General features: G+C 38.6%; 2 protein-coding genes across 3 annotated transcripts; both read right to left on the bottom strand.

Annotated features, from left to right (window-relative positions):
• Positions 1 to 88: 88 nt before the first annotated feature.
• On the bottom strand, positions 89 to 22,789 carry LOC149021085 (potassium channel SKOR-like). Of its 2 annotated transcripts, XM_089149347.1 has the most exons (14): positions 22,442 to 22,789; positions 21,353 to 21,577; positions 21,149 to 21,212; positions 20,497 to 20,836; positions 18,118 to 18,413; positions 17,105 to 17,185; positions 13,880 to 13,978; positions 13,148 to 13,366; positions 12,746 to 12,931; positions 4,873 to 4,948; positions 4,190 to 4,484; positions 807 to 928; positions 395 to 651; positions 89 to 318 (listed from the first exon to the last, which is right to left on the bottom strand). In XM_089149347.1, the coding sequence occupies exons 1-13, from the start codon at positions 22,648 to 22,650 to the stop codon at positions 398 to 400; spliced, it is 2,466 nt and encodes an 821-aa protein (XP_089005473.1). In that variant the 5' UTR covers positions 22,651 to 22,789; the 3' UTR covers positions 89 to 318; positions 395 to 397. The 2 variants fall into 2 exon arrangements, with proteins under 2 accessions (XP_089005473.1, XP_089005474.1); XM_089149348.1 differs by lacking the exons at positions 89 to 318; positions 395 to 651; positions 807 to 928 and adding an exon at positions 952 to 1,127.
• A 1,657-nt stretch (positions 22,790 to 24,446) lies between these two features.
• On the bottom strand, positions 24,447 to 26,102 carry LOC149021084 (Pentatricopeptide repeat (PPR) superfamily protein). Its single transcript, XM_089149350.1, has one exon. It carries the CDS (start codon positions 26,082 to 26,084, stop codon positions 24,447 to 24,449), a length of 1,638 nt encoding a protein of 545 aa, XP_089005476.1. The 5' UTR covers positions 26,085 to 26,102.
• Positions 26,103 to 26,126: the final 24 nt, after the last annotated feature.

Genomic DNA, 26,126 nt, shown 5'->3' with positions numbered 1-26,126 from the left:
ATCAAGTTTCAGCCCAGAACTATTTGACCAACTACTGATATAAAACTTGGAGAATTCAGTTATAGAATAACAGGTTGGCTGTAAATTGCGGGTGCTTGGTCATATATGGGAAGGGATTTGATTTACTTTAGACTTTCAATTGGTACATAACCAATCCAGATGTTTCCTTTCTTTCCAACTATCAGAATTGCAAAATCATCTTACCAGACGGCATAGTTTTGTAGAACATTAAGATGGGCCTCACTTGTCAAGGCTGTGAAGTGGAAATCCTTCCCTCCATCCAAACCCCACAAAGAAACTCTGAAAGATGGCCTCCACCTGCAGATGACTCTTATTAAGTTTATAACCAAAACATAAGCCGAACAAACTAAAAGCCAAATAAAAATAAGCATACTTGTCATGCACTGAGAATTTCACCACCCAAATACAGCTTCTGACCATCATAAATCATATCAACATCTAAGATCCTACCCGCATCATCAGATAAAATGCAGCATGCGCCTGGGTATTTTAATTGCTCTGATGCCATCTTGACGAGTTCTTCAATAGTGTCTGAGACCCACAAAACAATTCCTGGTCTTCTTTTTTCTTCTGGATCCCATGGATGGAAGGGGAAAACTGTGCATTTCCTTGGCTGGATTCTATCAATTTCTGGGGAGAAAACAAAACAGTAACAGTGATGATCAAAAAACTAAAATACATAATCAAAATTTTAGAATCTAGTAGCCAAAGTACATTTTCATTGGCACTTCTCAATATCTAGCTTCTTCATCACATCATCCAATTTTATTGGCTCTTCTTAATACCTTGGATTTCTTGAGGGCAATCATGGTGCTTAGACAACTGACCAGACTTTGCATCTTCCAGAAGTTTGATCAAATTCTTATTGCCACACCTATAGGCTTCAGTGAGAGGAGTGTTTCCCCATCTGCAAGTGGGAAATACAAACAGCTGCTCATTAAATTTACTAGCAAACAACCCAGACCAGAAAGTTCGTGGACTTGAACTTTATTTTCAATTGCTCTCTAGGATGAAAATGATAAAAGAGATACCAGCAAAAGGGACACTTCCCCCATAAATCATTTTCTAATATTTCCAATGTGTGACCTATAATCATCTAAAGTTTTCTGCAGCAGCTTTGAAGAAAAGCGTTCAAACTCAATTGAAGTAAAAGAAGAAAAGACCAGATTAGTGATAGAATTCCTGAACCCCAAGCTTCTTTGCCAGAAAATGACATCAGGAATTTTCCAAAATGAACATGGTTATGGAAATACAAATTCAGGGACACGGGCTTCATGATAAACCAGAACCAATAGAGAATTAAAACCCAGTTAAAAAAAAAACTCGATGGCTTGAGGCAGTGTATGCATGTGAAACATGGAAAAGGCCACAGCAATTTGACTGGAACACCATTCAGCAGGGTGGATAGAACAAATACACCTAGAAAGAAAAATCAAGAATCATTGCTCGATTTCCTATAATGTAAAATATGATGGAAGAGGTAGAATTCTTCTTCTTTAGACCTGATTAAGAAAAAGATATAGCAAGAAACAGGAAGTCCTAGGAGCATTGTGGCATAAATTCTTGGATGGATGTTTTCAAAATAGCTTTGGTGCAAACAACACCTCTGCACTTCTGTGACACAAAAGAAGTGGAGAAAGGATTTAAAGAACAGTATCAGAGATTAGATCAGTGGTGGCCAATTCAATATGTATCAGCTGATACAGCCTGAATTCAGAGGTATAATATCAGTGAATATCAGCTGCATTGGAGACCTCTGATCCCAATCCAAGTTGGCTGGTATTAGGGCTGCAATAGGGCCGGGCTTTTGCAATCCCAAGCCCAGCCCTATATATTCTAATTGAAGCCCATTCTCGCCTTTACCCTAATTCAGGGCCAATGATTATTATCCCTAATCCTAAGTCCTATAGGGCCAAGCCAAGCCCATTCCTGCCCTGATTGTCCTTGATTGGGCCAGGTCGGGACCATTGGCCCTATCCTTGTCCTTGTAAATGTGTAACTATTGGGTTTCTCACTCTCTCTCCTTTTCTTTTTTTTTTTTCTTTTTCTTTTTTTCATTCACTTGATGATCCCATGTGGGTGTGTACATTGGATCACTTTACAACATTATCTAATCTTTTGTTTATTAGAATCTTAGGTTAAATATGAGCTGTCTATATGGTATTAATGTGTTAAAGAAATATATCACCTTACAACAGCACATAATCTTGTGTTCAATCTGAGCTGTCCATATGGTATCAAAGTGTTATATATATCTATATTTGTTTGAAGTTATTGTGCAATCCCATTTCTTCAGCTAATCCTAGTTCATCATCTTCTCTGAAATAGTGAAATCCCTCTTTTCTAGGGCTTTCTAATTTGCTATTTGATAAAAATTAGGGTTATTATATGTACGCTTCGAAAGGAAAAAGGAAAAACCCCTATCTCGATTCTCAATTTCTAAGACAATGGTCGAACTTCACTCCAGTCTGTCTTCCCCCAAATTTCGCGCTCCCTCTCTTTTCTGTTCTGTCTCCCTTCTATGGTTTTTCTCTAGCGGCAAAGAGTTGAGATTATTCATGAAAAAGAACAGGTAGAGAGACGAATTGGAATTAAATTTGGACAGATTTGAAAATCCAAGTCAATGGTAAAGAAGGTCATAATGGAGCTCTTTTTGTAAATTTAGAAACATTAGAAGGGATTTGATAAAATGAAAAGTTTATCTTCAAAGTTAAGCCGTAGGTAAGTATGTCTTCATTCAAAATTGTTAGGCAAATTAACATCCCTGTTCAACAAAAAAATCCCTATTCAAAACCTTGTCAACAAGTAAATCAACGGTAGTTTAATCTTCTACCAAAAAAAATGGTATTTTAGCTACAAACACAACTATCTATCCTTCATAAGTTTTTTTGAGATACCATATTGGAGGCAAATGAATGAAAGATGTCAATATTTTTGGGAACTAAAAATGACTTAGGTCGAACCTCAAGGGCTCCAAAAAAAAATTACCATAAAAAGTGAACTCATAGTCTAATATGATCAAAATGACTTAAGGTCAACATCAGGGCTTATATCAAAGTTAATATGAAGATAGGGTAAAAATCAAGGACACAATCAATGTTAAGATTAAGGAAAAATTAGCATTAAGATTATGGCCAAAATTAAGGTTTGAATCAGCGCAAAATTAGGGTCAAGATCAAGGCCAAAGTTAGGGCCAAGATTAGGGACAAAAGGAAAGCCAGGATTAGGGCAAAAAAATCAAGGATGGACCCAGCAAGCCAAAGAGTAATTCCAGGCCTGGCCTTGGCCCTGACCCGCCCTCAGGGCCAAAATCTTGAGCCCAAGCCCTATTTGGGGCTCAGGGCAAGTGGGGGCAAGTTAGGGCCACCAGGGCCAAACTTTGCACCCCTAGGTGGTATGGAAGATCCAATCTTGATCCTTGATAGAATTAGTTATGTGAAAGGATATAAAGGAACATTTATGAAGCCAAAATTGAGCAACAGAACATTCCATCCACCTCTTTGGCAGTTCACATATCATTCCTAGCACCGTTATCAATAACAACTCCTAGGAGCGGGACAAGGAAATAAGATAATAGCAAATTAGGGGAATTGGCTTGGCAAGGTTTCAAATCTTGAATTTTCAATCTGTGTTCTTTCCATGGCTGTCATCCATGCCAAATGATCCTATCTTTCAATTCTATTAATTTTAATTATGATTTGGTGGGTCGTCTAGAAACTGACTTTTTGCTTTGAGATTCCAGATTTCATTTTCTTACATTTTATTCTGGGTCACATGGATATGTTGTAAAAGAAAATCCTATTGCTGTTGACATTGGTAGTGCTAGCATTGTCTTTTAATTTAACTGAGAATTCCGAGACAAAAGGAAGCTCAGCATGGAGGGTTAGAGACGTCCTGGATTTCCATTTGTATCTTCAAAGTTGACTAACCAAACACACACACCCCCCCCCCCAAAAAAAAAAAAAAAAAAAAAAAGCCGGGCAACATAGAAAAGAAAAGAAGAAATTAGCCTTGTGCCAGTGATCAGAAAAACCAGATAAGAATAGCCAGACTAAGACCTGGACAGACTGGTCCAGGAGAGGGAAGAGATTGTAAGATCTTATGAAGGCATGAACATGCAGATGTTAAAATTACCTATTAAGTATCATGACACAGATTCAGGTCATACCTGTCCTCAGATAAGACACTAGCACCAGCTTCTATCAGTAATTTGGCCATTACGTATAACCCCTCTGCTGCAGCTATATGAAGTGGTGTTCTGTGATTATAATCTTTGGAATTTGGATCAATGCCATGGGACAACAATAATTTTAGGTAACCAGTATCCCCACTTGCAACAGCCTTACAGAGACAGCTACCAGCATTTTCAATATTTAATGTTGCTCCTTCTTTAACAAGCAAAGAAGCCACTCGATCATGTCCATTCTTGATTGCTTCAAGTAGGGGTGTGTTCCCAAGCTTATCTATAATGTTAAAATTAAAAGCATTACAAAGATGTTTTTCAAAGACATCTAGCATCTAGTGATTTTATTTTTTTTGGATGAATAAATAATATATTAAAGAAAATGGAACATACAAGAGCAGTCTTTAGGAAGAAGACCGGAAAGAAAGGTTAAGACCCAGGAGACAACAATAAGCCTGTTCCTTGGGGAAATAGCTGAAATTTATTTAGGATCATGAAAAATTGAGGACATGAATTCAACAAGTAAGATTTAACCCCAATGAATTAGCTCAGTTGACAAAGACCAACACTTCAAAAGTAAAAGGTCAAGAGTTCAAATATCCTTGGAGCCACTAACTCATGCCTGAATTGTATTTATTGGAAAGGGGAAAAACAAGGTTTAAGTTTACCTGAAACATTAATGTCCACACCTTTTTGGATAAGGAAAAGTATAATATCCTCAAATCCTCTGGATGCCGCAAGATGCTGTTGAGATCAAAGTTATTTTATTCACGACAGAGATGCACATTCACAAAGACAAGACATAAACACAACAAAACACTAGCAAAAAATAGAGTCACAGTACCATAAACAATCACTAAATTTCACCAAAGGGAAAAAACAATCACTATAGAACGTCTATAACCTCAAGATAAAAGACTAAAAGAATCAATTTGTTACCTACTGGATAGAAAACCTCAACCCCAACTAACTGGGGTTGGCTACATGGATCCTTATAAGGATCAAAAAAAGATTGATAACAACTAACAAGAATAACCAAAAGTGAACACAACAACACAACTACAACTTAGTCTAAAACAAGTTAACTGTGGCCAGCTACATGGATCCTTGTTCTCCAAATACTTCTCTATTCAACATCATATTTGGTACATCTAAAAGGTTCCCATCACTTTCTCTATCAATTGAACAATCTAAGATCAAATATATGAGCTAATTGTGTTGTGTACCATGAAATAATTGAGCCACGGGCTCAAAATCAAGAAAATGTTAGCCTTTGGCAACTCTGAACAGTCATATTCTTATAACTATTATTGTATGTGTTTTTCTGGCAACATTTAAACTAAAAAAATGGAAGTGAGGGCTGCATATTTAACAACTACAATCACAAACCATGGAAAATTGTTTCCGGCCTTAGCTATAGTTTAGTGGTGAGAATTCCACATTGTGGCCGTGGAGACCTGGGCTCTAATCCCAGCAGCCACAAATTGTTTCCGACCTTAGCTCAGTTGGTAGAGCGGACTGTAGTGGGTCATTTCCTAACAGATAAATCCTTATGTGGCTTGTTCGAATCTGGCACATCTGATCATTTCCCCAAGACTCTGCTTGTGCGGAAGCCTTTGGCATCGAGTTTGCCTTTTTTCAGTCACAAGCCATTGCCTTTTTTAATCACAAGCTGTTGCAATATGACACACAATAGAAGAACACAAAAGAATTTCAGGAAAACCCTAAATAAATATAACTCCCATGACATTTAGTGTTGAATAGCATAGATAGATCAACAAGCACCCATGACACCGACATCAGTTCCTTGACAGATATGCTACAGAATACAAATATTATAAATTTATAACATTTAGACACAAGATAGTCATAGGCAACACATCATTGGTAGACATACTTAAGACAATATGTCGTCTTGATGTTTAAATATTTCATAGCAGGGCCAATAACCCCTTTAAGGTTTCCAAAAATCTGAAGACTATAATATGCATTAGAGGAGAACCTTTCTAGGATTGTGATGCTTCAGATGATTAAGTGGAAGAAGACAAATAGATGCAAGGCCAATGAGATTTTTTTTTTTTTTTTTTTGGATGATTAAATAATTAATTACCAAAGTGAAAAAAGAAAATACAAGAGCACAAGGGACAAAGCCCAGACAAAGCAAGAAAGAGGCCTCAACTAACAAGCAACCTAAGAGGCATTGAGCCTAGCAACTACCTAAACTAATGTAAGTTTTTTTTTTTTTTTTGTGTGTGTGTGTGTGTGTGTGGCTCAAACAACAAGCAAATACAGCAAAGCTCAAGTGCCTACACTGAGCACGAACCTCAAGCACAACATTGAGAACAACGGAACCAAGCTCAAAGGAAAGCAAAGAAAAGCAAAGATCCCATATTTTTTTTATTTTTTCTTATTCTTCTTCTTCCTGGAGGAACTAAGGTCAACCAGGAAATCATCATCAAATGGGTTGTGCTCTTTAATGGCGTGACTACTTCTTCTCCAACCGGCAAGATAAGGATCAATCACCTGGTGGGAGGAAGGAGAATCGAAAACAATCTCAGAAGATGGATTGGAGTTGCAAGCTATGGGTTGGAAGGAGTGGGACAAGATACCCGGGAGGAGCAAAGGGGCATTGTTAAGGGGGGAATTGCAAGGGTGAAGAGTGTTAGGTCCGTGGGCCAAACCATTGGGAAATAAATGGTTGGGGAGAGGGGATGTGGGCTCAAGAGAGGTAGAAGGGCTTTGGGTTAGGATGGGCACAAGGGTGTTTAGGTTGATACCTGGGAAGGGTGTGGGCCAAGGAGAGAGTTTGGGGCAAAGTCAAGAGGGGTGGGGTTTGAGGGAAGAAGGGAGAGACCAGCTACTGTTAAGTAGGGGTGTAAATGGATAACCGAAATCCGCTTCCAAATTCACATCCGCATCCGTTTAGGTGTATCCGAATCTGTCTGATTGCTAATAGGATGCAGATATGGTATACCCCTTTCTTACCAATTATTATCCGTCCGATAAAATTATCCAATTAACTTATTTAAATTTTTTTTTTTTATTTTCATAAATTTTTTACTAGTGATATGTGATTATTTTTCTAGATTTTCTACTAAAATAGCTTCCAAAGTTGTTGAATTCTTAAATTTCAAACCTAGCCCTCACAAATAAAATGGTAAAGATATAAACAGGTAGTCGAAAACTTGTATTCAATCTGTATTCATGTCCATTTAAAAGAATCTACTTAAGAAAATAACTATCCGATTATCATATGAATTCGACTGAATCCGTCCGAAAACCGATAGGATATTATCCGAATCCGTCCGAATATAATAGGATGCGGATATGGTATTACCACTATCCGATCCGAATCCGGTCCGTTTACACCCCTACTGTCAAGAGGTTTAGGTTAGAGGTTTTGGAATTGGCATCAATACCGAGAAGCTTTTCATTGGATAGGACAATGTCAAAGACAGCTAGGCGGGAAAGATTATTTTGAATGTCACCAAAGAAATTGGCTGGATTAGACATGAGGTTTTGCCAGCGATGGAAGTAGACAGTAGGTGATGAAGCAATGGCGGCAGAGGGAGGAGCAGCAACAGGGTTGTTCCTAATAGTGTCTTCAACCTCCGATGTGTTAGCAGCGGGAGTCCACAACAATGAGTTGGTGGAACTCATGGGAGCAGCAGATTCCACAGGAATACAATCATTCATAGGAGAAGTAGAGGCAGGTGCAGATGAGTTCAGGCAACCAATAATGGCAGGGAGACAGGAGTTTGAGTCGTGCCCAAAGGTGGCACAGCCAACGCAACAGGCCGGAACCCAATCGAAAACAATGACTCGATTTTATTTCAGCCATCTAAGAATGGCCTTTTTAGTCGCAGAGGATGGGCAACGAACAGATGGGGTGGAGTTACCAGTGGAGGGAGGAGGGATAAATGAAAGGGTAAGGTCAGACGAGGGGGGTTCAGAGGAAGGAAACAGAGAGTTCCAGGCTTTAGGATTTATAGAAGCAGAGAGGTGGGCAGAGCCGTGAATGATGGTTGGAAGGTGGGAAGGGACAGGCGGAGGGGAGGAAGATGGGTTGGGAGACATTTTCTAGCACTCACAGAAAGACAAGCAGCAGTGACGGCAGCATCAGCAGAGGCCTGCACAAGCAAGCCGGGCAGAAGACGGAGAAGAAGAGGGCAGCAGTAGTGGCAGCGACCCCAGTGGCAGAGGGAACGAGGATCCTGATTGGACTTCGCCGTCAACTACTCGAGGCTATTCCGGAGACCCAATTTGCTTCCAGTGGCAACTGCAGCATCAGGAGAGGCTGGCTCATGCAAGCAGTGGCAGAAGACGGGATGAGAGTTCTGCGGCAGCAGCAGCAGAGGTGGCTTCCCCAGCGGCAGCAGGATTGCGAATCGCTTCCCTCTCCCGTTCTTTGTAATTTGTTTCAATAAGATTGTCATTACTAGGGAATAAAATATAAAATAAAAAGAAAGAGCTGAGCCCATGGATGACCTGGTTTGTTTTTCCAGCTTTGGGAATAATATCAATGAGAATGTTTATTACCTAGATGATCTAATTGACAGAGTATTGATGTCAGATGAAAATTTTTGGAGGCTAGTTTTTCATCTGCAATCCATACCTTGTTAACATGAAATTCAAAAATAAGCAAGTTTCAATGTGGAGAGTTGAAAATATTCCTGATATTCCATCTGAATCTGAGAAAGTTGCTTCCTTCCGTATATCCAATGATCAATAATATTTTTAGAGCAAATTGCACTCGCACCCCAAAATGGAGGCCTTAAAGCACTGACACCCCACTTTATGTTTAAAAAACACGGACACCCCAATTCATTAAACACATGAGTCCATTCTGTTAGTGAAACTGTTAGTCCACTGTTTACTATTCTTTAATTCCAAAATTGCCCTTAAAATGAGGAGAAAAAAATAAAATAAAAAATCAAACCCCAGGTTCCCAATCCATTTGCTTCACCGACGGTGCCGAATATGTCGACCTTGATCCAGGCAACTCTTTGGCTCCAGTCTCGTTCCTTCCATGTCTGGATTCGTCGAACAAGCTTTAACCATCTCCCCTAACCTCTCCGATGCAGTGATGAACGGCTTCCATCCTAAATCGTTACCCATCTATGAATCTCTGGTTCGTCGCCGTCTTCGACTGATGTTCTCTTCGATTCGATTCATAGGCACTCGGCTTCTTCGATCAATCGTGCTATTGGGCCATTGCTCATATCTCTGGGCCAAAACGAAGTCTCGGTCCTTGAGGGCACTCAATCACCAATGTCAGTGATGTTGTTGTTTATGAGCTTTCCTCGGTTGGAATTACTCTTCACAATGTCAAACCGCAGAAGAAACAGAGCTCTGGAAGTTTCGCATAACACATCCAGAAGACCCCTCCCATGTTTCCCTTTCAATGGAACAGTGATTTCAAATGTGTCAGTAACATTGAGCACAACCCTTCAACGAACATAAGCCACTGATTTTCCAAACTGAATTCCACGAATTATAGATGCTTCCTACGGATTACCAATCTTCCCAGCTAATTTGGCAGCGAAGTCCAATGTCCAGAACTCAATTGGGACATCATGACATTGCATCCATTAGGATGTCGTAGGTTCCAACAAATCCTCATGCCCTTCCCACCGATTTAATAGCAGATTACCATCAACCAACCATGGTTCATCATCTAAAACATTCTGCAGATCCATTTCATGTTTAAAATGGAATAAAAAATAATGATCAGGAAGAGAAGTAAGGAGATTACAGAGTGTCGGTTTCTACTTCAGGGTCCGGTGAGTGAGTTATTGGTGGCACCATTTAGGTGATGGAAATAGGATTTGGAACTGGTAACTTACCAAGGAGATTACAGGGGCTGGGTATTAGGGAACTGTAGCCAAAATATAGAAAGAAAACAATGGGATGACTTGGTTGGAAGTTCAGTGGAAGGATTTTCACGCCCTTCTTCTTTCATTTCAATTCTTGATTTTTCACTTTGCACAAGGAGACGAGAGGAAGGACATGAATGATAATTTGAGAGAGCTCTAGTCCCATAGTCACACCTCTATTACCAATTTCAGATTTCGGAAACGCATTTCAGCAGCTTAATGCTTCATACTTCGCTGTTATTGGACGATTGAAACCATCCTGAAATAGAAAATTTCCAACCATGGAAAGGTCCCGATAAAATACTCCCTCGATTACAGCATTTGCAGGGGCTACGTTGTTCTTCTCTGCAGCCTCATTCACTACTGCAGAGTAATCTGATGAATCAATCCCGCTCCTCTATATCTTATCTCCGATGCTCATCGTTTATTACACTACTCTTTTGGTTCTCCACCTTTGGCTTAGAGATGTCTATTATATCCTCAATTTGTATTTTAACCTAGACGCGACCCGGCACTCCACCGGTGTTGTGGGAAGCGGGTAGAGATGATCTAGGTTTTTCTTTCTGAGAGTCAAACAGAAGAGAAAGTAGGGAAAAGATTTCCAATGGTATTTTGCGGGTGTTTTGATTTGTTGCAGAGGTGTTACCAGACGCTGCTTTCCTTAGAAAAACACAAGCAAAAGAAGATGTCCATGGAAGAAACCGGTTGAACGGTTGTGCACAGGGTTATAAGTCTTTTTTTTTTTTGGGATGAATAAGTAAGATTTCTTGGAGAATAAGTCAAGGGTATAATAGTCTTTTCAATAATATAACTAACCATTCTAACAGAATAGGACTTATGTGTTTTTTAAACATAAAGTGGGGTGTCAGTGCTTTAAGGCCTCCATTTTGGGGTGCCAGTACAATTTGCTCATATTTTTATGTCCCTCTGCAAGGATATTGAAGAGTCTAATTTCTTTGAAATTAGGATTAGTCTAAAGGACTTGAGTATATATGGAGAAGGCTCTCAAGATAGTTCAGATTCTCAACAAAACTTTGAAAATTTAACTCAAGACTTCGCCATTTATAGGGTTGATATGAAATGCTAGTACAACTTTTTTTTTCCATATGGAAAAAAAAAATCACAATTAATGGCTCTCTCCTAGTTAAATTTCCAATTATTGGAAAACTCCTAACAATCTAAAGGAATGGGCTCAAGAAGGTCCTAAACTTCCACAATTTCTAACTGACTTTTGAGTAAATCTTAAATGTAGAGATATCAATTGTGTAACCTTTGATACTATCATAATTCTTCAAAATGGAAGACTGTGACTATAACCAGAGGATTGTAAGGCTAGTTTCCACCACTGAGCTTGTAAAAGCCATTTCCAGTGCTCAAGGCTCCCCAGTTAGCAGTTTCTGGGAAAGGTCAAATGTTTGCAGCCTTAATCCCTGTTTCCAGGAATTAACCCATGACTGAGTGGTCAGCAACTAAGCACTAGACCAATGCGCCAAGCACAGCCTTCACACCACTAGGGTTAACATTTTATATTAGGTGAAATAACAGAATCATGCTTGTAAATGCAACCATCGATAAGTAATTTTGCTTGGGTCATGTGCATTAAATGCACATGACCATCAAGCCGAGATTTCGGACCGTTGGATCCAAACGGAAAAGGGATTCACCGTGAATTCAATGGGAAATTTCAAACACGGGGGCCCGCCCCCCCACACACAAACACCCCCCCCAACCAACCCCACACCCCCCACGTATACTGATTAACAGTGTTTTCAGTCTCTGAAGCTTAAAATCTCTAAAAATAAAAAGTGAAAAAAGATGCCAACACATTTTCTAAAATTTCTAAAAGTGGTCCTCCCTCCCAAATGAAAAAATAAAATAAATAAATCAAGTGATAAACAGAAAAGGAAAATAGGGATCATTCATTAGCTCCAAGTATGTTTAATAAAAAGAAATTGTTGCAAACAAATCTTCTAGGGAACTAACAAAAAGAGAAAAAGGATAAAACACTGATTCACTATACAAATATCCAGAGCAATTACACTACATAACATGGTTAGATATGCTGGTTGAAATACTAAAGCTAATATGACCAAGAAAAGGAGATGGAAAATGCAAATGCAGAAACCAAAAGAAGAAAGTGTTTGAAGTACCAGGTTTGAACCTAATAATTTTCTTCTGTATGGGTTTCAGATATTTCCTAAAATAGGAAAGACAAATATCTTTCCTTGACATTCTTCATTTATGTAAATGGCACAAAACCAACTGACCCAGAAGAACCTATTGCATGAATTTCCAATTCTTTTTGGCAGACAATCGAAGTTTCAAACAAGAACAAGAAAGAGGAAAAAAAGAAAAGGAAGCAGCAAATCTCAGAATATTAGCAATCTATTGCCCCAATGTAGTCAATTTCAAGGCAAGTAGGGATAACTAATAAATGCCAAAGCACATCTGTAAACCTTGGCCAACAGATGAGCCAATGGATTTTCTCGCTCTAGCAGAAAAAAAAATTTGGGTGAATGGTTCTAGCAGAAATTGTACTCCTACTAACGCTCCAACAAGGAACAAATGCCTCTCACTCAGATGCACAGCAATCTATTAATGCCTAAAACAGAAGTGACCAACCAAACCAACAAGATACTGTGAATATCCTGTTTAAATTACTGACCAGAGGTGATCTTCCATCATAATCTGTCTTATTTGGATCTGCCCCAGCATGGATCAAGCTCTTTAATTGATGCAAGTCTCCATGATATGCAGCATTATTTACCCTCAAAACAAGTTCAGCTTCTTGCTTGCCAATATGAAATGTGATATCAGATTCTGATTGCTTTAACCGAAGATTTTCCTTTCCCTGTTATTTGGTAGGTTAACAGAAACATTCAGCATGTATTATTTTCATTTGAAGTTCCCATTAAATAATTGTAAAAATGCCATACTTTGAGTTACCACCCCCCCCCCCAAAAAAAAAAAAGAAAGCAGCTTAAATATTGTCCGCAAACAAAGCACATGGGAAAAAATGTAAAAAGAAAGAAAGGATCGGATAAAAGACATTGTCATGGATAACTACCTCCAGAAGGTTCTTTAAGATTGTCCTCCCATCAAAAAAATATATCTGCAGGACATTGGTGAAAGATTGTTTATCAAGCCGTAGGAGCCTACATAGTTCACGGACTTGAACTGTGTGAGGTTGAGGAATGTTGCAGATAATGGAAATTTCCCCAAATGAACTATTAGGTTGCAATGAAACAGTTTCCTCTGATCCATCTTCCCCAGTACTAATCTCCTCCTGAACAGAAATTATCCAGATTATATAATGAAATGCAGAAATCCCACATAGGGATGTCTTGCTAAAAGAAAACTTGAAATCAATATAACATATGAAGAAGAGTGATTTGTAACAAAAAGTAACATATGAAGAGAAGTACAATTTGAAAGAGGAAGTGCAAAAGAAAGGATATGCATTAAAGATTCTAAAAGATGACAATTAGCATTAACTTATACATGAGGTAAACATGGGATCATACCTAAACATCCATGGTGTAGAGTTCAAGGGGCTGTAGTAGCCAGCAGCAACAAATGTTTTATAGAATAAATTGGATACCAGCATTTGAAATCTCAAAAAAGTCACAAATCAAAAAAAGATCAGAAAACATTCTTTCAGGTTACCTGAGCTCAAGTGATAGGCAAGTCAACTCATCATTGCTTACATTGAACATAACAATTTTGTCTAAGATAGCCTTGGGCCAAACTACAGTCATAACATACCACAGATAGAAATGTAAGGATAACTAATTCATACCAGTACACCATGCCAAACAAAATAAAGTTGGTCTATGACACTGCCTTGTTCCATAATCACTTCACCTGGAAGGAAAAATTCTTCATGGAGTCTGATTACCTGATAGAGAAGAATGGTAAGAGGAAAAGGACATGATTCAGTTTCTATCAACATACCAAGAACTACACAATCTTTTTTCCACCGCCAAAAATATATATATATATAGTTAAATTTTACACTTGGCATCTTCAAAATAAAAAATATTCAAGAAATATGGTCGAACCACTAAACAGAATAACTTGTACATGCAAACTCAACATGTGGCCAACCAAGTCATCCCAAAGGATATCTGGTCAAACCATTGGCTTCAGTGCCTATAAAGAGGTAACTGTGTCAAGAAGCTTGTTTTTTCCAACAGCCTTTGACCAGAAGGACATACCTTTGGACCAAGCAACCATAATCAGAAAAGGCTATCAATCTGTGTTTTACTCTGTATTAAAATCATGGGATGCTGTGCTGCAATGACCATATCTCTGAGAATGACATTGTCTCTTTTGTTCTAAATGACCTTTATGCTGAGTATGACTAATTTCTGAGGTAGATACAGTCTCTTAATCAAATCATTTATGCAGTTCAGCATAATCAATAAAGCCATATGAAAACATGCAGGCAGTAGCAACAGGTAATCATTGAAAATATTGAAACCCAACTGTTCCCTTACTAAAAATGGAAAGACAACTAATTCTAAAGTAAAGTGGAGAAACCAACCAAAATACCATATCTTATGTTCACTTGCCAATACACATCAATATTCCTCACAAAAACCAAGAAGCAGTTCAAAAAGTGGAACAAAAGGCAAATTGCTTTTCTTTGGATGTTTGGTCCTATCTGAGGATTTATGAAACAGCTTTAACCATCGATTAGCAGGGAACGTTGGCCACAGAAAAGTAACAGGAGATAGGACATGGTCATTTTTCATCTTTAGCTGTATCTAATTTCTCCTCTTGGTGGCTGCCTTTATTGGCCATACAGTACGTACAAGTAGATAATTGTTAAGAGCAGTGAAAACAAAGTTGTGATGGGGAAGATCTCAGATCGTCAACTTGGAGGCCTTGAGCAAATGGAAAATGAGTAGTCAATAAGTACTCAAGTGGAGAACCTGATGATATTTCTGTTGTTGAAGTGAAACAGGATCTGGATCATCTTTCTATTACTCTTCATTAGCTCTCTCAACCCATTAAATAAAATGGAGATCCTTTACAAAGGCAACATAAGTCCAAATGACAAATGATACTATGTGATTTTCTCAAAGCATTGACTGGAGATGGTTTCAATCACCAATGATAATACTACTCATGATTTCTATTCCCAAAGCATCTGATTGTGCTCTGTTTAGGACAGACTTCTTCTGGATTGACAGTTTACTATTGAATATAGAAAATAGCCACATTATTCACATGATACTGATTGCAAGGAGTCTATTCTTTCAGTAAATAAATCTTGGATCAAGATTCATTAGGTTTCAAACTTCTAACTAAGGTTATATTGATGATGTCCAATGTAGCAACTCCAAGATTTTGACATGCAGAACGTGCATTTGTGCACGATGTTTATTACATAGGCAACAACGAAGAGTTGATTACATAGACACCCTCCCACCTTAAACCCCCCCCCCCCCCCCCAAAAAAAAAAAAAAAAAAAAAAAAGGACAAATATAGAATGAAAATAATTTAACAGATTAACATGAATACCATGATAAAAAAAATTTCAAAGCACGAGGAACTGAGATAGAAATCATTACAAGTAAATAAATTAAATCTTCCTACCTTTATTGGTGTGGCATTTTCCCGATACCCAAAGCCATCTTGTCTGCTATGGAATCTCTCTTTGTGCCTTTCTTTGGAAGGGTCAGGATTCTACGCAATTTCTCCACCCCATAAGTTGGTCCAATGTTTGTTAGCCCAAATCTGAAGGGGGCCTAGGAATTCGTTGGATTCAAGAAGTTAACTCCGTTGCTTTGCTCAAACTCATCTGGAAAATCGTCACAAAAAATGATTCTATCTGGGTCAAATGGGTCCACTCCTACCTTCTCAAATCTAACTCTTTCTGGACTGTCTCTATCCCCCTTAATCCCTCTTGGACTTGGAGGAAGCTCCTCCTTCTCCGTCCCCGAGCTCTTACCGCCATTACCATCCACATCTCTTCTGGTTCCTCCACTTCCTTCTGGTAGGATCCTTGGCATCCGATGGGTATTCTCCTCATGCTCTTTCCCCCCGCACGGTCTATGAGACCCGAATTCCCAAATCTACCCTTCTCTCGGAGTTCATCACCAATGGTACTTGGGTCCCTTCCCCGCATCATAGTCTCACACAAGTATGGAATTCTCTCCCCCCTATCTCCCCCCTCCTTCACGATACTGTTATATGGTCCCCCTCCACCACCAAAACATTCACCACATCTTCTGCTTGGAACCTCTTTCGCTCTCCCTTCCCTTCCCCCCGCCCCCCTTGGTTTGGTTTAAAGGTCATCTACCCCGTCATTCCCTCACTCTTTGGAGAGCCCTAGACTTGGCCCTGCGAACCCAAATTGTATCCTTTGCTGGAATGGAACTGAGGACATTGAGCATTTGTTCTTTTCTTGCCCTTTATCTAGTGCTCTTTGGAGAAAAGCCCTTAGCTACATTTGGCCCCGCTCCCGTCGTTCCTTTGGATTTTCCCGTGACTGGTCTTGGATTTTGAGTAAATTCCCATGTACCTCTATTTGTGATCGGATTGGTAAGCTCGTCTTTGGTGCCACAGTCCACCATCTGTGGTGGGAGCGTAATCTCAGGCGCTAGAACTCCAAATCCCACTCATCGACGCTATTTGGAATGCTATTTATTTGGATGTATCATCTAAGATTTCTTCTTTTCCCCTCCCCCCGGTTGTTGATTCCCCCAAGGAACAAGCTCATTGTTGTTTCATGGGGACTCAACTCCCAAATCCTCCCTCCTATTTGATTCTAGCCCTTGGCTCCTTGTAGTTCGTTTTCATCTCTTTTATTGATTATTTATTCATCCAAAAAAAAAATTAATGCTGCTGAATGCTGAACTCAAAGTGATAACTTGTTTTGTTTGGTGTGTTTGAAATAGAACAATGACATGATCTTTTCACCAACTAGGCTTCAAAGAAAGATGTTACCGATGCTTGTCTATATTTACACAAAGTATATGAAATTAAGGTCTTTCACATTAATCAAATCACTTACAATCTGATTGATGAATTCTGTCGAGCATTCTTTAAAAAGAGGGACCTTTTCAATGAATGGCTTATATAGTTTTTGAGAAATCTGCAAAAAAATGATCAGATTAAAAGCAGTAACATATGAATTATATTAGAAACAAGCAATTAAATAGATACATCATAGATTCATAATATACCAAGCAGCCAAATTGGCAATGCAATATGGAAAAGAAAAAAAAAGGGGAGAAGATTTCTATAGAACAAGTAGCTCTGCCATGACGGCAAGGTTCAGATAAGTTATACAATAGAGACAACAACAATCATAAAATCCCAAAAGGTTCCAAAAAAAAAAATTACTTCCCAAAAGGTGCATTACATGGTATATATATTCTTCGCCTCATCCTTTAGGCCCCATCCATGCAAAATGGAACCCAAACCCACCAGAAACAGCATCAGTTACTATCGAAGGAAGCTATATTAGTATCTGCAAAATTCCTTTTCATGCGGATGCGGGACCACTCTAGCATGTGTGATACAACTCACACAAATCTTATTGTTCTTGATACTATAATTGCTCAAAAGTAATTCACTAATTCTAGCAAACTAAGTGATCTATCCATTATTGGTTTGTTATAGAGCTTAATTAAAGATTTATATGTACCTTATGAACTGTTTATTGGCAAAACCAAGTCAGCCGTTGCCATAACACACAAGCTTGACATATATGCAGAACTGCTATTTCATACTCATGTCCAAATTACATGGGGATGATCAAGTAAAACAGGTAATTTGTTTACTCCCACCAGCCTAGAAAGGAGAGTCCAAGAATATGTGGTCATATATTTTCCTAAGCTGGTTCTGAAGTAAAATGCACAGGAGTTAAAAAAGGAACCTATATTTTTTCATAACATAGTTTAATTTCATTGAAAATATCCCATGCAATGAAGAGGAAAAATGTGCAAGTGCAGTACAGCAAGGATGGAAGCATTAGTTGCAAGCACTGAGTCAGCAACAGTGTTTATTCAATAAGGTGTATACCTTAGCACGAATTGATACAGGAATATCCTGGAGAACAGCAGCCTTGGTGTACCTGCTTTCATGCTGTAGCATCAAGTGATCTTTGACCTGATTACGAATATCCCTTCCAAGTCTGTTTTTGTTTAAATACTGGATTAAATCTGTCATTTTATCCCTAAACCTTTCTGTATTTGATCCTTTTACAATTAATGCTGTCATGTTACCAATCAGATAAGCTCCTAGAATCATGTCAGAGGATACAAAAATCATGATGAATATCATTTCCCTAACATTGACTGCATGAATATCTCCATATCCTGTAACAATAATATCACAAGGGAAAACCAGTCATTCAAAAAGCAAATTGTAAAAATAGGAAATAAAAATAAAATGTGAAAATTCGCTCCTTCAGACAAAATACTTGGAAGTTATAAATATTACGACATGATTAAGGTATCTAAAAGTTAATTCCCAACTATTCATTCTCGATCCATGACTAGCCCAAACTTGATTGGTACATTATCAGTTCCAAATTCCTCCTATAATTGAATTCCCAGTTTCATAAAAATGGAGAATATCAGCTTCCGATCTTTTATAGAATGAATAGCAAGAAATTTTCAGCTTCCTTACTTTCTATGAAAACAAATGCTACGAATAAATATGGTATGATGAATTTTAATGGTTAAGGTGCTGCTTCCTCTAGTCCTGAGGCCAGGTCAGCTGGGAATCTATTTGCACCTCACTCTTCTTGAATACCTGGATAGCTTAGTGAAAGAAAAATCTCCATTTCCCAACAATATCTAGAGAACTAAGTTTTTGAAGCATCAAATATCCATCTAGCAATAGAAGTCTGAAACTTACTGAGGCTGAAGGAACATCCATACCCATTAATTTGAATTTGGAAACACAATCTGAGTCCACCAACACCAAAGTAGGATTTTCAAATGGATGTTTAGATTGTACAACCAATACTAATCCCCATATTTGTTCATCACTATGGCTATCAAAATGGTTCTCTGCCTTCAGCAGCAAGCCACCTAAATCAAGATATGATCAGAAAGTAGAAGATTGATCAAGTCTCATTCTCCTAAGCTGTAAAGATCCAGGAAAACACTTTCACTAGGGAGGCATAATTGAATTGAACCATGTAAATTCAAATCCAGATTGATTCAGAAGACCAGTGGGAACAGGAAAGGCTACCAAGTTCATTTTGTAAAACCTGGATTAGTTATGTTGCCCAACCTGACTTTCTGGGTTCAATGTGAATCTTGGATGAACAAGTGCAATTCTTCTTTCTTCCACAGCACAAAGCTGATGTGAAGACTTAGCAAGTTCTAAGACCACCCAATAGAAAAGGTTGAAACTTATGAGAGCCAACATAATTCAGAAGCACTCAGAATCACTTACAGGTGATAACAAGCTCTCATTTGTTGGATGAGTGTGGGGATTTTCTTTTCTTGAGAAAGAAGAGAGAATTTCAGCTAGTAACAATGAGGTGGAAGCAACCATGAAGATAGTACAGAGATACACTTTCTTGCTGAAGTATTTAGAAGACCAAGAGGAGGAACACTACAAACGGGGCACACAGTTTCAGTGCTTCACTATATTATCTCTACAAAAGTTCAAACGATCAATAATCCCTCCATACCATATTTTGTTTGAGCCAACAATGATAGAATCGGTTCCTCAATGGATTGCTGGTGGTGGCACCTTTGGATCCTCAATAATGTAGTGCCACTTGCTGTTGCTTTAGTTTTGCAAAGTTAAGCAAAATTAGTCCTGAAAATCTCATAATGTTTCCAATTTGTTTGGTTAAAGGGAGGTAAAACATTTTACACATATTCATGTATTGAATTTCAACCATAATAGGACAAGATTCATGAAATTGGAATATTTTCGTTAACCAGTTAGATAAAATATGCATAATTACTAGCTGCTGGACAGTTCAAGTCTATGCTTTGTCATATAAACATCTGTGGGTTTGCCTACTTGATATGGGACCCCAAATCTATCTGTTACATTCATAACACCCCCACCCTAAATCCCCAAAGAAAGAAAGAAAGTTTGCTATCTATCTCATCAATCAACTTCCAAACCAAGGAGAAATACATCAATAGAGAAGTTTTTTAAAAGTGATTTTCAAATTCAAACTAAAAAATCTAGAAAGTTCTGTTAGTTCCAATGCAAACTATGACATTGTATAACTTTGGACTAACTTTTTAAGAAGTTTTTTTGCTTTTTTAGGACAATTGATAAGTGAAGTGTGTATTGGGGTTCTGTGTCACATGAACCAGTCCATACAATCTGAAACATGATTACATGACAAAATCAAATGTCATTGAGGATTTTAAATTTATGCTTTGCCTAATTTTACAAAACATTAGGCCAAGAGAAATTTACCAATGGTAGCCATGCTGACGATGGCAAAATATAGTGATGTGATGTATCGCTTTGCCAAATCAATCTCTCTAAAGTTGGAATAACTATAATCACCCATCTTTAAACTTCCTATCCATGTCTGACTCTCTTTAGAGGGTGGCAATGTGGTAGCCAAATAGTAAAAGATGCATGCCGCTGTATGAGTGTAGTAAAGTTCAACAACAATGAGTTTAACAATTCTGGTGCAGAGATACTTGATCCTGATATCTTTCTCCAACTTTTCAAAAAATCTTATAACTCTCTGTGCCCGACTCAACCTAATCCAAAGAAGGTATCTAACTTCTTCTTTCCTCCCAGAAGCCTGTTTGAAGCAGAAAAATAATCACACTAAAACTGAAAATACTGCATAAGAAAATATGCTATATCAAATTCATGAAAATAAAGGACTATATCTGTACTAAACCCTCAAAATTTAAAAGAGAGATGCTATACACATAAAAATTGTCTATAGATAAATGATCATGTACTAGGAAACCTAGTGCAGCCCCCATAGCAGCCCCCATATTTGCTTTATCGTACTGAATGTTGATCCCCAAAAAAAAAATTTACCAAAAGAAAATTTAATGTTGGTTGGCTGACCATTGGATAGATGATACAAATAAAATAGTGGTACCTTATAGATTTCATCCCATGGTAAACATCCAAGAAAATCTAACACGAAGCTCGATTTTAAGTACCTGTCAAGAATACATAAGAAAAAAGGAACCATGGTAGTTGGTCATACATGTTTAAGTTAGTATAAAACTTCTATTTGTTGCGTTTAATGTGGGAGAAAGAGAGAGAGAGACGGAAGGTTTTATGAAAAAAGGTGACTGACCGTAGAGCAATCAAGTTGCGATCATCAACAATTCGATAAGTTTGGGCATCTCTGTAAGCAAGGCAGAACTGGATAGCAATGTCGACAAGAAATGCAATCTGACCAAAAATATCGAGTAAAAATAAGGAATTTGGCAAACCCCTGAAGAATCCAAACTCAAAAGGGGTGAAGAAGGATGAATAGACAGCCCATATCAATATGAAATGTGTCCATGCTTGATACCACCTGCATTGTTTTTATAATTCAGTTTCTTACACCATCTGAATAAATAATCAAACATTCCAAAACAAATGGATTTAAAATAAAAATAAAAATAAAACAAATGAACTTGAGTAAAAATAGGGATGACATCAGGGAGAAGTGAAATTCAAATCTTCATCCAAAGGTAAAATTCCTATAAACATGGTAGCAATTTCATACACCACTATCTGGGTGCAGTGTAGTTCTTCTTTTTTTTTTTTTTTCTTTTTTTTTTTTTTTTTTTTTTTTTTGGGGGGGGGGGGGGGCGAAAAGGGTGCAGCACAGTTTATCGCATGCACTTATGGAACGTGTTCGTGTTAAATATTTAAAATTAATTATTACAATTTATGCAATTACAAAGAAGAAGAAAAAAGGAGATTACAAGTCAAGAAACACTTGTATCTGAGTGCGTGAGAATTGAAAGCCTACATCAAGTTAATACCATGATTAGTCAATCACAAAGAAACATTTTTGACCTTTCGTGAATCTAAACTGAATCAACCTATTAGTGTTGGTAGTCAGGAAGGGTAAGAGACTTTATCCTTCTGAAACCATTGGTTTACTTACCCCCCAGCCAACAAAATTTGGCTCATCTTTGTCGTCAAGGTTTTGCAGCTTTTCTTAACAAGAAAAGGCTTCACACAAGGAGCTTGTATGAACATAAGCACTGACTTTAAGCGTTGGTTTTTGTTTTCATTACATAATAAAATATTTTTTGAAGAAGCTTTTTTCCTTTTTTGGTAAATTGTTAAGAAGCTTTGACAATATATTTGTTTGTAAGAGATTTGAAAATACGACCTGGAAGAGTGCATAAAAATTGTATCATCCTATAGAGAGCTTGAAGTATACCTGGCATCAGGATGGATGATGAAGCCTCTGATACCATTAATGACAGCATTTTCTCGAGTGAATTGGCTGTTGAAACTGAACTCACTCCAGAGTGAAGCAAACCGGTTTCCCCTGGACGATTCGCCGTGACTTCTCGGCTCCTCCAACTGGAACTCCACTTCTTCTTCTTCCTCCTCCCTCGAAGCTCTGCCATTTCCTCTGTTTATCATTATCGTGGTTTCACTTAAAAATATTCCACTTCAAAGACTGGTTTGATTTCTTTTAGTTACAAGATAATATCACTCTTATACTGAGCTTTAGAGATTGGAGGGTTCAAATATGTAAATGTAATGCTAACTTACCTCTGATTTCTTCCATATCTCTTGGATTCTCATCTCATTAGATTTCGTCGAATAGATACCAACGAAAGAAGAGGAAAGTTTGTCGGCCATGGAATCAATTCTGACCCCGCCCAGTTTGTGTTCCTCGTTGATTGAGGCTTTAAACGCTATCATGTTTAGAGTACGATCCTTTTACAGTGTTACTGTTTGAACTCTGTTCAAGTTCAGGTCCATCGAAAGAACGCAGGGGCTAGAAATTAGAATAACAGATCGCCTTTGTCTTAGAAATTGGGAATAGAAGAATATTGACTCGTGGGTGGTTCGAAAAACAAGAGAATTCTTGTAAACATTGTGATTAATGGACGCCTGGCATGCACGGCCACATGGAAACCATGAACAGCAAAAATATCTGTCACAGCGGCTCAATCCGAAAGTGACAATGGCAGCTTGGTGCCGTGGTGAACAGCCAGAACCTAAAAGCTAAGACTACAATGTAGCAACCCCAGTGAAGGGACGAGCAAGTTTGGAGTCGGTCCAAACTCCAAACCTATAGTAGATTTGCATAAAGCGGCGCTGGCAAGATGAAGCTTTTGCGACCCCTGAACATGAGTCTGCCCACCTTGTCTTCCACCTTAGGTAATGCTGTCATCCCTGATGGAGGAAGGTTCATCATTTAATCTCTTGTTATCAATTTTTTTCTTTTCCTTCAGATGAATGTCTTGACAGTGAATTCAAGACAGTAGTGAATTTTTGTACTGCTGAAGCTGATCATAACCACAAGGCTTCAGTGCATTTTTTCGCAATGAAATTCTTTGCTAGTTCTCCTTGTGTATGGTAGAGATTAAGAATAGAATGCAAGAAAAGTCTGGTTATCTGGAACAATTTTACCCACCCACCCCACACAAAAAAAAGTATATTCTGATACAAACTACTGCCACTTAGAGGGTTTTCCAATCCAGCAGTAAATTATATTTAAGTGAAAGACCCCCGCAAAACACCATCTCTTGCTAGTTCATGGCCCAACCATTTGCCATGCTGTGGATCCACTGGAACAAAGAGTTCAATCAAGTTGCTCTAATAAATGGGCTGCAAATCTGTGAACCAGTTTCTCCAACCCCCAGGATCAGCACCCAGACTCAAGTAATTATTTTCCCCATATGGGGCCTGAATCTAGAACCAAACTATCAACTTTCTGACTCTATAATTCTACTCTTTCTGAGCCAGGATTTCCAGCCGAAACTTCCTTCAAAATTAAGGGGTCCATGCCACGCTGCTCTTCAATTTTATGTTGCCATTTAAGAATCCAACTTTTACTTTCTTGCTTTCTTTCTTTCTTTCTTTCTTTTTTCTTTTAATCTTTTCAAATGCCCATTGGCTGTTGGACATAGGTTCCTTTAGCTCACCCCGGAACATCTCAGTAGGCCTAGTTTTCATAAGTCATGCAGATAAACAGCACACACAATGTCTGACCAGTAAGTTGATTCTTGAATTCATTGTTGTTAATAGCCCTATCCAGTCAAATGGTATGATTCCCTTAATAAAATTGAACTTGTGAGGACCCCTCAAGGCACCATACCATGTAGCATTCTCCCTGGCATCTGTGACAGCTAGTCACATTTCACATGATATTATTCTATTCAAAGTTAGAATTCAGCTCATATCCCAGTTCTCATAATTAAACATGTTCAATAGGCTTCCACACGTTCCATTGGGATGTATCCCGCCATCTTTAATTGCCAGTTGATCTGATAGAGAACTACATATATTCTCACAGACTCAGGATGAGATTTGTCCCCAGCAACAAACTCATGAACTCTGTTATTCATCTCAATGGAACTTCCTCCTGGTATCTTCTTCACACCCTTATCTCGCATATCCTTCCTCAATATCCCAACTTCATCCCACCTCCCAAGTGCTGCATATATATTAGATAAAAGTGTGTAGTTCCCACTGTTATTGGGTTCTAACTCAATGAGATGCCTCAGAGCTCTCTCTCCGAGCTCAAGATCCCCATGGATTCTAGAAGCTGCAAGAAGAGATCCCCAAATGGCTCCATTTGCTTCAAATGGCATCTCTCTGACCAGTCCCTTGGCTTCCCAGAGACAACCAGCACGCCCAAGAAGATCGATCATACAGCCATAATGCTCGATCTTAGGTGTTATCTGATAATGTGACTTCATGTTGTTGAAATACCATAGACCCACATCAACCAACCCAACATGACTACAAGCTGAGAGGACGGCAATGAAAGTTATTTCATTCGGCTTCACCCTTGCTTTCTCCATGCGAGAGAACACTTGGAGGGCTTCTTTTCCAAGCCCATGTAAAGCAAGGCCAGCAACCATTGTCGTCCAAGTTATCACACTCCTATTTTTCATATTCTCAAAAACTTCCATTGCCTTCCCTATATTTCCTGATTTAGCATACATGTCTATGAGGGCATTGTTGAGGGGAACTATCCTATGTAAGCCTAGTTTATCTATGTAGTTATGAATCCATTCCCCTAACTCAAGAGCCCCCAGATGGGCACAGGCTGATAGGGCAGCCAGCATTGCAATTTCATCTGGTTCCACATCTTCAAGCTGCATTCTTCGAAATATTTCTATTGCCTCACTTGGTCGGTTAGCCTGAGCATAACCTGCAATGACAGTAGTCCAAGAGATCACATTTCTCGCAGGCATCCTTTCAAACAGCTCACGGGCACTGTCAGCATCTCCTACTTTAGCATAGCCAGCAACCATTGCATTCCAAGAAGCCAAATCTCTGTATTTAATCCCGTCGAATAAACTCCGAGCGTCCGAAATCAACCCACAAGTCGAATACATCTGAATCAAAGCGGTGGTCACGTGAACATCAGAGTCCAACCCAGTTCGGATTGCGTGGCCCTGAATCTGCTTACCCACTTCAAACGCAGACAAATAAACTACAGCCTTCAAAGCAGAAGGGAAAGAGTAGGTATCGGGTCGAAAACCCATAATTTGAATCCTATTATACAAAAGAATAGCCTCTTCTGCAGAATCTGTTTTTGAGAGAACCTTGATCATGGTGTTGTAAAGATAAATATCTGGTTGGGTTTTGAGACTGAACACTGAATATCCATAATCTACAAATCCCAAAATCGAGCATTTATCGATAAATTTACTGAGGAAAATATTATCCTGGTCGAGACCTCTTGGAATCATGAATCCGTGAGTCTGATTAATGTGCTTGAAGTTGGAGCAGCGATCTAGCAAGGAACCCAGGTTTGAGTCAATGGGTTTACATTCATAAAGTTTCTCAACGAAGGCAGACGAAGAAAACCGCCGATAGACGGATCGTATCATTTGTTTGCAAAACAGAGCACCAACCTCCCTCCCCTTTCGCCT

Source organism: Hakea prostrata, chromosome 3, assembly GCF_041222555.1.
Source record: "Hakea prostrata isolate BN-2017 chromosome 3, UWA_Hpros_2, whole genome shotgun sequence".
NCBI lineage: Eukaryota > Viridiplantae > Streptophyta > Magnoliopsida > Proteales > Proteaceae > Hakea > Hakea prostrata.
The sequence above is the reverse complement of the archived record's forward strand: the minus strand, read 5'-3'. Positions and strand labels throughout refer to the sequence as shown.